This window comes from Epinephelus moara, chromosome 20, assembly GCF_006386435.1.
Source record: "Epinephelus moara isolate mb chromosome 20, YSFRI_EMoa_1.0, whole genome shotgun sequence".
NCBI classification, from domain to species: Eukaryota; Metazoa; Chordata; class Actinopteri; order Perciformes; family Serranidae; genus Epinephelus; species Epinephelus moara.
In genome coordinates, this window is record NC_065525.1 from 37,443,384 (window position 1) to 37,456,739 (window position 13,356).

The 13,356-nt window shown below is 39.4% G+C and overlaps 1 protein-coding gene across 2 annotated transcripts in view; it reads right to left on the bottom strand.

Moving 5' to 3' along the window:
- Positions 1 to 2,306: 2,306 nt before the first annotated feature.
- The window catches only part of LOC126408212 (transcriptional enhancer factor TEF-3-like), a 48,473-nt gene continuing 37,423 nt past the window's right edge, over positions 2,307 to 13,356 (bottom strand). For both annotated transcript variants that reach the window (XM_050073649.1, XM_050073650.1), the window contains 3 exons: positions 10,989 to 11,129; positions 7,323 to 7,475; positions 2,307 to 3,275 (listed from right to left, as the gene is read on the bottom strand). In XM_050073649.1, the coding sequence (XP_049929606.1) occupies positions 3,162 to 3,275; positions 7,323 to 7,475; positions 10,989 to 11,129 (408 nt within the window). In that variant the 3' untranslated portion in view covers positions 2,307 to 3,161. The remainder of the gene's footprint in view (positions 3,276 to 7,322; positions 7,476 to 10,988; positions 11,130 to 13,356) is intronic.

Here is a 13,356-nt window from a genome sequence, read left to right on the forward strand (position 1 = left end):
TATTATATTGAATTATACCAGCATGGCCTCAAAGAAAGAGTGTCATGAATGTTAAACTCAAGTAACCAGCCTGAGAATTAGCGCATCATCAACCCAGTCTAAAGTTTCATCATCAAAATTGCAAAGTTGATGTCGACAGGAAAAGAGTAGTAATGTCTCAGCACCACCAGATGGCAGTGTTCACCTCCATTAAACAGTAGCTGAGTCCCACTAACAGTTCACAATATGTACCATACACTTATGGGGTACTTTTTTCCATTAAAATTCAATTCAAAATATCAATATATTTTTGTGCTAACATAATAATATGAAACTCTGGAATGATACTGCCAATTAAACATCACAAAGAGGGACTTTCTGACAGGGTTAGCTGAGACTGACAGAAACTGATTCACCAACTGTTCCATTAATGGTATCAATTAATCGTAACAGTCATTTATCAGCTTTCTCCACTCTCTTAAATGTGAGGATTTGCTACTCATACTGGAATACCTTTAACTTTGTTCAAACGAAATGAGCAATCAAAAGACATCTCCTTAAACTCTGGGACCTTGCAACAGGATTTCTTTCCCATTTTTTGACATTGTACAGTCTAACAATTTGACAAGATTAATCAACACATCAACCAGTATTGAAAATAATTGTAAGCTGCAGTTCTGTATGCTTACCTTTTTGTTTTCTGACATCTTCTTGGAGCTGTAGCACCTCCATCTGCAATCAGATTTAATGTCTTGCAGCTGGAAGCCTTCACTTCCTTTGTGTGCATTGCATTGTGGGACAATCAACAGCACTCTCAACAATTGAGCAGATTCAGTATAGGTGACTTTTGTCACCTCTTCAAAAACCTGCTTACCATTAGTATGTAGCTAGTGTGAAATTAGGACAGAGCTTACATGCTGCTGTGAAACTGCGCCTACTTAGGGCAACAAAAAAGTTTATTTTGGGTGTGTCCGTGCGATGGACAACCAAGAAAGGACAGCAGAGGACCCACACATCAATACAATAAAAAGTGCACTGATGATAGTCAAGGACTGAAACATTTGCTGCTGTGTATTAATTTCTGCACTTTGAGCACCCCTCTTTTCGTGCACGGCTGTTCTAAATAAATTGACTTTTTTTTTTTTTGCATTGATCTCAGCCTGTGAACCTTTTTGGTGGCTGTCCATCCCAGTTGTATTGGTGTGCCGGTATCTATGGAGTTAGATTTGTGTCTTTATTACATGCGAGAAAATAATTGATATGAGAGAAAAAAAAATGTTTGAGAGAAAAGTTTTCACACTGATAGCAAAAAATAATAATATGAGACTAAAAAAAGTTTTGAGAGAAAGTATTTTGTCATAGAATAAAAAAAAATAATAATTTGAGATTTAAAAAATGATTTCCGGGAAAAAAAAAAACTCTTAAAAAACTTTTTTTTTACTCTCAAATATAATTTTTTTTCTATCAGTGTGAAAACATTTTCTCTCTCAAAAAAAAAAAGTTTCTCTCAAAACATTTTTCTTCTCTCTCTCAAAACCCAAGTCTTTGCTCTCGTGTCAGGATTTTGCTTTTTCTGCGAAAATAATGTCATAGACAGGGCCACGTTCCTATTGGCCAGCTTCAATCGAATTGACAGCTGGGTGAGGATCGTCTTGGGAGTCGAATTCGACTGAATCATTCATCCACCATGGTCGATTCACCGGCATAGATGCGCTGCGTTATTTGGGAGGGGAGACTCCAGTGTTTGGGTAAGATGATGACACAGATGATGAATGATTCAGTTGAATTCGACTCCCAAGACGATCCTCACCCAGCTGTCAATTCGATTGAGACTGGCCAATGGGAACGTGGCCCCGCCCATGACATTAAGCAAAATCCTGACACGAGAGCAAAGACTTGGGTTTTGAGAGAGACAAGAAAAATGTTTTGAGAGAAACAATTTTTTTGAGAGAGAGAAAATGTTTTCACACTGATAGAAAAAAAAAAATATTTGAGAGTAAAAAAAGTTTTTGAGAGTTTTTTTTTCTCGGAAATTATTTTTAATATCTCAAATTATTTTTTTTATATTCTATGACAAAATACTTTCTCTCAAAACTTTTTTTAGTCTCAAATATTATTATTTTTTGCTATCAGTGTGAAAACTTTTTCTCTCAAATATTTTTTTTTCTCTCATATCATTTATTTTCTCGCATGTAATAAAGACACAAATCTAACTCCACAGTATCACCTCTGCCATCCTTTCTTGGATGACAACACCCTGCCCATCATGTACATACTGTTATAAGTGTGCTACATATTGCAGTCAGTTGAACAGATGGCAAAAAAACTCAGCGACAGAGGAGTTATGTAAAACACTTGTATTTTCATCTGACACTTCAGGGCAAGTTATGGTTACAGTCAACCTCTGTAATCAGCTTACAGATCTAAATCTGGTTCAAGTTAGCAGTGTTATTATGTGCCTTTTGTTGTAGTCAGATCATTTTCAATCAAAAACAGTGAGACAATACGAGAAACATTTAACATTAAACATCAAACAAAGTGAATACAATAGCTCTTTTAAATCATTTTAGCCTCTTTATCTTCATAACTCTGTGTAGAGGAGATGGATGTGGCACTGTACATAATTACTCAAATAACACAAACGATTGGCACCAAAAACAGTGATATTTTATGGATGTGCAAAGGAGGGATTCTCAGTCTACTTTTATTATCATCTCTTCCCATTGTATTTCATATTTAAGTCACTAGGTGGCACCCTGAGGCAGCCAAACTCCTCCTCAAACATCCCCTGCACATGCATGTGTGTAAAAGAATCTAAATCAAAAACAAGCACTAGTAAAATGAGATGAAAAACACCACCAATTACAACTTTCTCATGCAGGTCTTGTTGGCTAGGTTTGGCTCCTTTGGTATAGAGACCACAGCGCATCATGGTCCTCTTCTTCTTTTTTTTCCTTGCCACTTTTCACACAAAGGCTGTTTCAGCTTCCACAATCCCAAATCCACCTCTTCCTCAGCAGTAGTAGTGTTCCTGGGCATGCTGACAGAGCCAGCTGTTCTCTGGGCGTCTGACCGAGTTGTATGGTTTCAGCTTTAAGCTTACGGAGGAAGTAGTTCATTGTTTAGTGTTGTTGCTCACTGAGGTGCTACAATGGGTCTAGAGCAGGTGAGTTCCAACTGTGTCAGTCTTTGACTAGCCTGTAAATATGATGCTGTGCGCCGTGCTCACTGGTGGACACCTCGAAGACGTAGGCTATGCACAGGAGGGTTTCCAGTGTGTCCCTGTTAGTCACCACCTGTGGACAAACACAGAGGGTTCTGATCAGTCAAACTGTGGGGGTTAAAAGAAGAATCACGAGTGTTTTATGCAACCAATTTTATTTTGAGGAAATCTTACCTAGGACTTAACGAAAATCTTAACTTGAGGTGTTTTGTTCAACCGGCCCCAAATTTTTAACCCAAGCTTTATTTGTTATAAACATTATTATAAATCTGTTGGTAGGTGTTCAGTGATCTTTTCTGTACCAACACTTTGTGCAGGCTGTTAACAAAAGCAAAATAAAAAAATTATCCCATTTTGTATGCCTTGGACTTTTTTCTTTTTGTCATGATGTCAGAAGACATAATGAATATCTATTTTTAAAACCAGTATTGTATCAAAGTGTAAAATTTCTGTGAAAGTTCTTAACCTTTTTTTACTATGACGCCTGTTTATACACTATGTTGTACATGCCTTTAAATTGTATTCAAATGTAAAAGAAAAAAGCAATGTCAATAAAGCAAATGTGTTATATAAATTTAATTAAAATTTACTGACAGTATATGATTCAATTTCTTTGCTCTCAAACATAATTCAGCTACTTCTTTAAAAGCAGCTCTTTAAATTCAGTCACCTTTTACAGCATGATTCATTACCATTAAGATCATTTTTCCCCTTAAAGGAGCATTGTGAAAATTTAGTGGCATCTAGCAGAGAGGATTGCAGATTGCAACCAGCTGAAACTTCTCCCAAGTGCCAAGCATGAACTCCCAGTTAAGATTTCTTAAGTGTTTATTGTTCAGGAGGTTTTTACTGGGAGCTGCATTACTTTCATTCAAGCAGTTTCACGTTACAAATCAGTGTTTTTTCTATGCTGTCCGGCATGTCAGAGACAGGCTGCTAGCCCAGCACCTGCTAAAGCTTGATCACCTTTTGTCTCTGATAACTTAAGATCCAGACATTCAGGACGTTTTTACCAGGAGCCCAATACTAGGAACAGAGGTTTTTTCCTCTCGAAAACAAATGGAAAAGGTGAATTAAACCATTAAAAACACTGAAAAAAGCAGTTTTACATTAAAAAACTAACAAAAAACAACATTTTTTTCACTGGTTGCAGTGGGGCTGCTAACTATGATGAGCAACACGGACATGCAAATGGCCCTATCTACAGCCAGTGTTTAGTTTGTCCTTTCTGGGCTACTCTAGAAACGTGGCAGGGCAACAACTCTGCGGATGGGGACCCATTCTCTATGTAGGTATAAATGGCTCATTGTAAGATAATGAAACACAGCAATTCTCATTTTTTGGTGATTCCAGGAAATATACTCATTATATTATATTCCATTTCTGCCTCGCGAGGGGGCTGGGATAGGCTCCTGTACACCCTGGACAGGTCACCAGACTATCACAGAGCTGACACATAGAGACAGACAACCATTCACACTCACATTCACACCTATGAACAATTCAGAGTCACCAATCAACCTGCATGTCTTTGGATTGTGGGAGGAAGCTGGAGTACCCAGAGGAAACCCACGCTGACATGGGGAGAACATGCATCGCAACAATAATTTTATGATCATACTGTGACATCCTCCTTTACCATATATGTATATGACCATACTGGGCTTTCTGAAATTGAAGATGATGACAAATCTATGACTAACAGTAAAGTAACTTTGATTCAGTAGACAGAATTGTCTAGTCTCGAAAACTACGTAACAAATACAAATAATGATAAATAATATATAAATGAAACATGATCTCTCTGGTCAAAATGTTGTTATTCCATGTGTTAGACTCAACTGTATCTGCAAACACAGCGGGGAGGAGTGTGACAATGCAACAAGCACAAAACAAGCACACAACTTCATAAACTGGTTATGTGTTGCATTGAACACAGCACTTGTTACATGAGACATATCGATCCATTGTGCTCAGCCTTGCAATGTGGAATCTGTGAGTGCACCCATCTGTTGTCTATATGCGAGTGTACATCTGTGCCCGTGCGTGTGCACATCTGTTTAGGAGCTGTTCATGGTTAATAAGAGCTAAATCAGCCCATTGAGAAACCTAATGACATGCTGCCATGTAGTCGTCAGTGTGGGCTCAATATGGTCATTGTCCCTTGGCCAGTAGGAATGCAGCCACCAATGGAAGGGACAACAATGTCTTTGAACCCTGGTGTTGAGGACCACTTTGTTGCTATGGTGATACACTCTACTCTATTCACTCCCCTCTCTGTGTCTGCTCTCTGAGGAGCACACCGGCTCATTCAGAAAAGTCCAACTTACAGTAAAGTGGATGAAATGTTTCAACTCTGCAAGAAACCATAAAAAATGCTGTTCATTGCCAGTGAAAAATTGCTACCAGCTGTTAATGGTCTGTCAAGGTTGTTCATAGAAAATATCACATCGAACCATTTTTATTTAGAGATGGAACAGTTTCCTGTTTCACACCATTTATGGCATGTTGACACCCAAAGCAAGTACACATTTTGAGCCTTCATATAGCCCTGTATGCTTCATCACCTTATAATGGTATGAATGGAACTACATGAATGATGAATGACGATGAGTGTGTTTCAATGCATGGAGGTGTTGCAGACAAATTCATTTTAGTGTCTTGTCCAAATGTGCATGAAGAAAGTGTTTTGCCTCCTTTAATCTGAAACAAATCCTGTCACACAAGCAAGGTTTTAAAAAACATCTGAGTAAATGAAAACGCAAAACACAACTGAGGTGCTGTGAAGAGCACGCCAAACCAGCAGGTGATGAAATGATCCTGACCCTACAGCCATGTTGGCCAATCAGAAGCCAGAACAAAACACTGTTATTTGAGGGCTACCTGGTTGCAATGCATTGTGGCACAATCTGATGCCTCAATACATTCATTCATTACCTTTCCAGCCTTCCACGCGCCTACGTGGACAGCTTTAAGGCTGAGAGAGCACACCTCTCCACCATTCCACGCGCCTACATGGAAAGCCTTAAGGCAGAGAGAGCACACCTCTCTGCCCTTCCACACCCCTACGTGGAAAGCATAAGGCGCCCTTCCACGCACCTACATGGAAAGCCTAAGGCAGAGAGAACACACCTCTCAGCACTCGCATGCCTATGTGGAGAGCCTAAGGCAGGGAGAGCAGCAGCAAAGACCCCCCGGAACAGAACAGAGCAGCATCAATGACAAACAGAAATGACATTGATAAGTCAGACACAGCATGAAAAGGAGGAGCTGGGGTGGAGGCAGGTTGCAAAGCGGCTTGCAGAGGAAGCAACAACAGTAAGCAGGCCAGAGCAGTTTAAATAGGGCGCCCTGAATGAGATTTGCTAATTGGTTGCATAGAAAGGAATCATGTGGTCTATCAGCTGACTCCCTTCCATCAATCAGCTGCTCCATCAGTTGACTGGGCTGTTTGAGATCAGCTGGTGTAGCTGGGATGTGAGCTGAGCTTGACATTGTGTCCTGCCTGAACTAACGCTACGCTCAGTGTGGGGCATTTCCAAGCAAATATTGATATATGTGATTGCTTGCGATTAAATCAGCATATACAGTATTTATTTCTGCCACCCCTAAAATCTCCATGCCAGTGCCACCCTCTTGATGAGCGACTGCCAGTCCTATAAGAGTCCCACATTAGCTCTTGAAACGGGCCCCCAGATGCTTAAGGTCGCCCCTGCTCAAAAGTGTCTTGTCAGGCACAAAGCCCCCTTTGGTTTTTTTAAGGATTCAACATATTGAATGTGACATGACATGACGTACTGGTGAACCTCAGAGATGCTGGTAGGTGGATTTTTTATTTTTTTTTGCTTTCAACAGGGCAAAGCTAGCTGTTTCCCTTGTTTCCAGCCTTTACGTTAAGCTAAGCTAACCAACTATAGCTTTATATTTTGCTTGAGTTCTAACTTTCAGCAATGAAAATAGACATATTTTCCAAACTATCACACTTTTATTTTAATATTTAGGAGAATACCTGAATGACTTTTACAATACTACAAGTATAATATGCACGCAAACAGACTGAAGCACTGAAATCCCCAGCCTCTACACACATGTACTGTGTATCTCTGATAGCTATGGTTACCTGTAGGATAGTGAAGTTCTCCAGTACACTGTTCATCATGTACTTCTCCGGCAGGTGTTTAAGCTTGTGGATGAAGTTGATCATGTATTCACATAAAGGGGAACGATGGATTCGAAACACGTAGCGTCCATTCTCAAAACGTGCATACTCCGTCTAGGGAAAAAAAGATACACAATAAAAGCACACGGTTCAATATAATGAGAACATATACCATTGTGTTAAGAGGATTTAAAACATATTAAAGGATGAGATGTGAAATCTATTGTAAAAACAATGGGGATACATATTCCACTGAAGCTCAATTGGACGCATTAGACGTGAGCATCTATGTGATAAGCTGTAATATGTGTAACATAATATACCTAATGCAGCATATGGCATGCCAGATATGACAATAAACATATTTCTCGTGACAACAGTAATCAAATGATGAAGCCATTAAATATCATCATGTGGTCGACTGAGGCAGATGGCTCTACCTAGGGATGTGTGTGTGTATGTGTTTATATTGTACAATCCATCAGCAGCAGGTGGGGGCAGGGCAGCTATTCTGTCTAGTTAACGGGAAGCATAACAGTTAGTCATGCTGGGGAGATTTGTTAATCACGTCATTTCCCTGACCACAGATCAGTGGTAACTGACTGGAATCCATCTCCACCAGTAGCAGTCATTCACTCCTCTGGGTGATAGTAGTGGTTTTGACCTCTTAATGTTGAAATGTCACAAAGATATTGAGCAATCAGTGATGCAAACCTCTTGAACTGTGCTGTCACAGAACTTAGGGGTTTTCCTTAAAATGTGAAGCACACAAAGGCATGGTTTCAAAGAAAAAAAACATTAAAAAAAAAAAGACATTTACTGAATTTATAGGCAACTAACACGTTATAATGGGCTTGGTCACTGCCTTCAATAATAATAATAATAATAGTCTAATAAAAGAATAAAATATTCTGTGTAAATGTCTGTAAATATAATATCTTAATCCCACTGAACTTTTTATTTAACACCACAAAAAAAAAGCAAAAATCAATCCTTGTATCAAGAGTCTGTTACTGCCGTAGCTTTGTAGTTTAATTTTTTTCAGAATAATATTACAGTTACAAACTATTAACTAAACAAAAATAGATGTTTTTTACCCAAACTAGAATAACAGCCTTGTTGCTGTATGCTCACGCAAACCAGTCAAATTGCAGTTTACATCCAGACTCATATGTAGCCATGACAGTTGACAATGCTTCAGATATGGACACTGGTGCAAAGAAACTAAGTACTCTAAAAAAGAAATGCTTCACACACATCTTCAACGTGGCAGCACAGCAGATCTATACAATCAGCACAGTTTCAAGGTGGACATCCAAGATTAGTGTCCCCGATTCAGTGTCCCCTTCTGTTCCTGAGATATGGCATTAAATAATGGCCAAAAAAAAAAGTGTTTTTGCAGAACATTGGGTTGTCACAGTGAAGTTGACCTTTGACCTTTTGGATATTAAAGGAGCTGTATGTAAGAAATCTAAAGCAAATAGTCGTAAAATCCTCCTAATATGTCACAGAGACTAAGGAATAATGTTAATATAACATACTGATCTCACCGACAACAATAGTACAGCCAGAATATTCACATTTTTAAAAAAAATTTACAGTCTGCAAATCATGTTTATGTTTTGAATTTGTGTTTTGGCCTGTTGCGCCACCCACCGCCGTCTACCAGTCACGCAGTCAGTAGAGTCTCAGCATCAGTTACAGTTACGACTGAGCTACAATGGCTGACGCCGGTGCGACTAAACCCAAACGACCTCGTTATGTTTCCCAAAAACACCAAGACAAAACTCGAGGCAAAGTGAGGATCTATATAGGAGATGCTTTTGAACGGTGGAGACGGTTGAAAGCGGAGAAGAATTTGAAATCGGATGTCGAAGTGGCTACTCTTCTCCTCGACAGGTAAGCTTTAGCCAAAGTTGGCTAACTAGCATCATAGCTAGACGGGGATGGACATTTCGAATACTTTCAACTGTTATTCATTTTTCGATCATACATTGTAGCCCATGTGCAGGTGGGTCACCGACCCGACTGATTTTTTTGAGAAACAAATGTTAGCAGCACGGCAAGCAGCATTAGCAGTGTCCCGGTACAAAGTATTAGCAGCCGGCTCCTCCTCCGCTGTATCCCGGCAGCAGCGTTAGCAGCAGAGAAGCCAGACTTGCTTGAATGGTCCGCTGGAAAACCGAAGATCAAGGATATATACGGCGCCTTTAATTGTCATCACTCTATCATTTTATCCTGTTGGATATTTATATATAATTTTGTCATAATTAGTGTATGAATTATTGAGTTTTGGCCAAAAACATGTTTTGTGAGGTCACAGTGACCTTTGACCACCAAATTCTAAGCACGTCATTGATGAGTCCAACTGGACGTTTGTGCCAAATTTTGAAGAAATTCCCTTGAGGCATTCATGATAATAGGACGGACAGATGTAGAACCTGAAAAGATGATGCCTCTGGCCTCAGCTATCATCATCGTGGAGGCATAAAAACATGTAGAGGAGGACATTGAACATTTTTCATAATTCTGGGTAGCATCTACGGAGCTTCCTGTCTGCTGTGAGGCCAATCAGGCCCAATGGCCACTGTCAGAATTGCAGATAAAATACCTTTACGCTTACATTATCATTTCGACAACTGTAACATAATGAAACATTTTTCTGAGTGTCACAAAAAGTCTTGGGGCTTCCTAATAATATGGGAATTTGATCCTTTACATTCAATAAAAATGAATTACTCTGGGGCCCAAAAACTTGGAGACGGACAAAAGAGTCCACACACTAGTTAATGCTCCCATAAATGTTTCACCTGGTCCTATTGCCCCCCATAAGACTAATACACACATACATGTAAATACATATTCAAGCTTGACCTTTGAAATGTCACCTCAGTGGTTAAGTTTAAAAAATATTAAAGGGAGCATTAAATAGTGTGCTGACTCTGTCTTTCCATGTCCTTCTGATAGCACCTTGTCTCTATCGTCTAGATGTGCGGGCCTTTGTAAAACTTTTTCTGCCCCAAAATGTGGAGACCTGCTAAAGCCAGACAAAAAATAATTTTGGTTAAGCAACTTGGAGTGAATAGGGCGCCATCATGGAACACCAGTTCTCTTAAAATATTCATGATACAGTCCAAACAAGCACAACCGACTGGATGGTTAGGGCTGTCTCTATTAAGTCTTAAAAGGTCTTAAAGTCTTAAATTAATTAATATCTTTTAATCTACAGAGATCAATGTGCCTTTTCTGCCAGTGGAGAATCTAGTGTTAATCTTTAAAAGCAAAACCCAGGGAATATATGACGCAAACAATAACAAGGTGACAGGAATGAGCATATCTAAAGCTTCACTGGATTATGATGACTTCACAGAATAGACCACTGTAACCACTGTGAACTGGCTGCAAATACAAGTAAGACTGCTTAATTATTTTAAGGTTTGCTCCCTTTTCAGTGTCAGAAATTATGAGAAATAGCTGGAGAGCTGGGAAACTGTGTCGCAATACATGTAACCTTCCAGGAAAATTAGTAATGTTTTATAATTAATGAGCAAGTGTATGACTACCAGCATACTCCAGATTAAGTTTACCTATAAATACAATATCAATGATAACCCTCGGTATCCTTACCTCCACTTTCTCCACCACCTGCTTGCCAAAGGAGCAGACTTTGGTGGATGAGGTGATAATCATGTTCTCAGAGCTCTCATACTGACTGGAAACACCATAGAAGAAGCTGCTATCATCCTGCAGGTTTATGCTCAGGTCCGCCTACAGAAGAGGAAACAGATAATATGTCAGGATCAACTAATATCAAAACACACCTGCCAGTCAGACCCAAGAAAAAACAGCCCGGTGGTGTTTGAGCATGTATGAGGACACATGTGTGCTACACCACACACTGCTACACACTAAGCATCTAAAACCTCGAGGATATACAGCACTAGATCCATAATCTATAACACAATATCAACGTCTACTTTGCTGCTCGCAGATAAAGATCTCAAGGAACACTTTTGACAGTCTGACAAAGACACATCACCCAGGGTGCTACAGCTCAACAAAGCTTCTCAGTGTCTCTCTGTAAAGCCAAGAGGCATTCACTGGCCAGAACCTTGTTGACCCGGTGTAACGCTGTCAAATCCAGCCTCAAGATTCCCAAGGTGCTGTGTATCTCTTTGTGTGTGTGTGTGTGTGTGTGCGCGCGTCTGTTTTGTTGTAAGGCGATAATACAGTGGAAGATTTTGATCTTTGACCTATGTGGTGCATTCAAGTGTTGTGCTTTTTTCTTAGGGGTGGCCAGAAGGGGACACTGAAAATCTTGGGGTGGCACATGAAAACCAAAAGCAATGACTGAATTTCTGGAATTCCATTAAGCTGTTCAAGTACATAGGCTAGTTGAAAACGTTGTCAATATGTAGAGTTAAGAAATCGTATACTGATATTCTTTGGTTTTTAAAATTACTTATTATCTGATGTAGATAGACCAATACAGACACAGTTAACATTTTGCGTTCCACAACAATCCTGTTTTAATGTGTTATGTATGTATGTGTTAGGCGATTCATAGTCTTGCAAGGTTAAGACCTTTCTCCACAGCACTGTGTCAGTGATAGAAAATTGAATCACAAGTTATGTTTCAGCTTTAGGGGGTAAAAATGGTCTGGCTTGTTTTTGGTCAAGCCAAAATCTCATAGCACACCTGTGCACAATAGCTTCTGTAACATGTGTTATCACTCTTATCACGACATGAGACAATAAAAATTAGTGATGTGACGTTCGCGAGAGAGCCGAGTCTTTGAACCGGCTCTTTAGAGTGAACGAACCAGTTCCTAATTTCTTTGTTTTTTGCTTTAATTTACTCTGTATCCATTAATTTCAGATTATTTGATCCGGAACAAGTTGAGAGAGACTAGTTTGTGAGGGAGAAAGACAGTGCAGCCGCTCACCCGTTCACTTCAAAGAGCAGATTCAAAGACTCGGCTTGTTCGCAAACGTCACATCACTACTTGTTGTTCATAAAGGCTGTTGCTATGGCTACACCAAACTTTATATCTGTGGAGTCTATTCTGGGTCCACGTTACAATATCTATCTGTGGAGTCTATTCTGGGTCCACGTTACAATATCCGTGATGCAATAAATCACCAATGCGATTCGTCGTTGAATCCACTAACACCCCCCACCACACACACACACACAGAAAAAAAAAACGAACGAACGAACCACATCTTTGAACCGGCTCTCACAAGTGAACGAGAAATCCCATCACTAATAAAAATAAGAAAAAATAAGACAGGTAGCTTTTGTGATACTGTCTACTTTCTTTCTTTTCTTTCAGTGGTAGGTCGTCTTCGCTGGTGCTTTGTTGTAATTTGCTACGTACAATAAAGTGATCCATTGTCCCACTCAAGGCTTTCTCATTTTAAATTATCATCCCTCAATCTAGCTGCCAATCAGGGCTTTTGATGTGTCACACACTTATAATTTCCATGCGCAAACGGTGACAAATCGGTTTCCCCTGAAGGCTTTTACAATTAAATTAAATTAAATTGAATCAAATTCAATTCAATTCAATTAAATAACATTTTTTGCCTCTTTATTAGGATATGAGTGCGCATGACATACTGATACAGTTAATTAAAAATTCAATCATAACTTTTTGTATAGGCCCAGTTGAATATTGCAATAATAATGTGTGGTTATCACAGAGTCCCACGCACACCTGGACTGGCATCACAGCACACCATTTAAAAACCACTGCTTTAAACCAATCACAGTAGTCTTGATAAAAACGACAAATAAAATTTGATAATCGACACCCTGAAGGTGAAGCCTGACTATACTTTAACTCTGGAGGAGCTCACTGGACCCATTAAAAAACTAAAGACAATTTGCTAGCTGTATGAGAGGGGGCCAACAACTGTGCTCCCCTTTGGCCAAATTATTCTGAGAGCTCACACTCAGAAGAGCCCAAATTACTTTTTACATGTATATAAT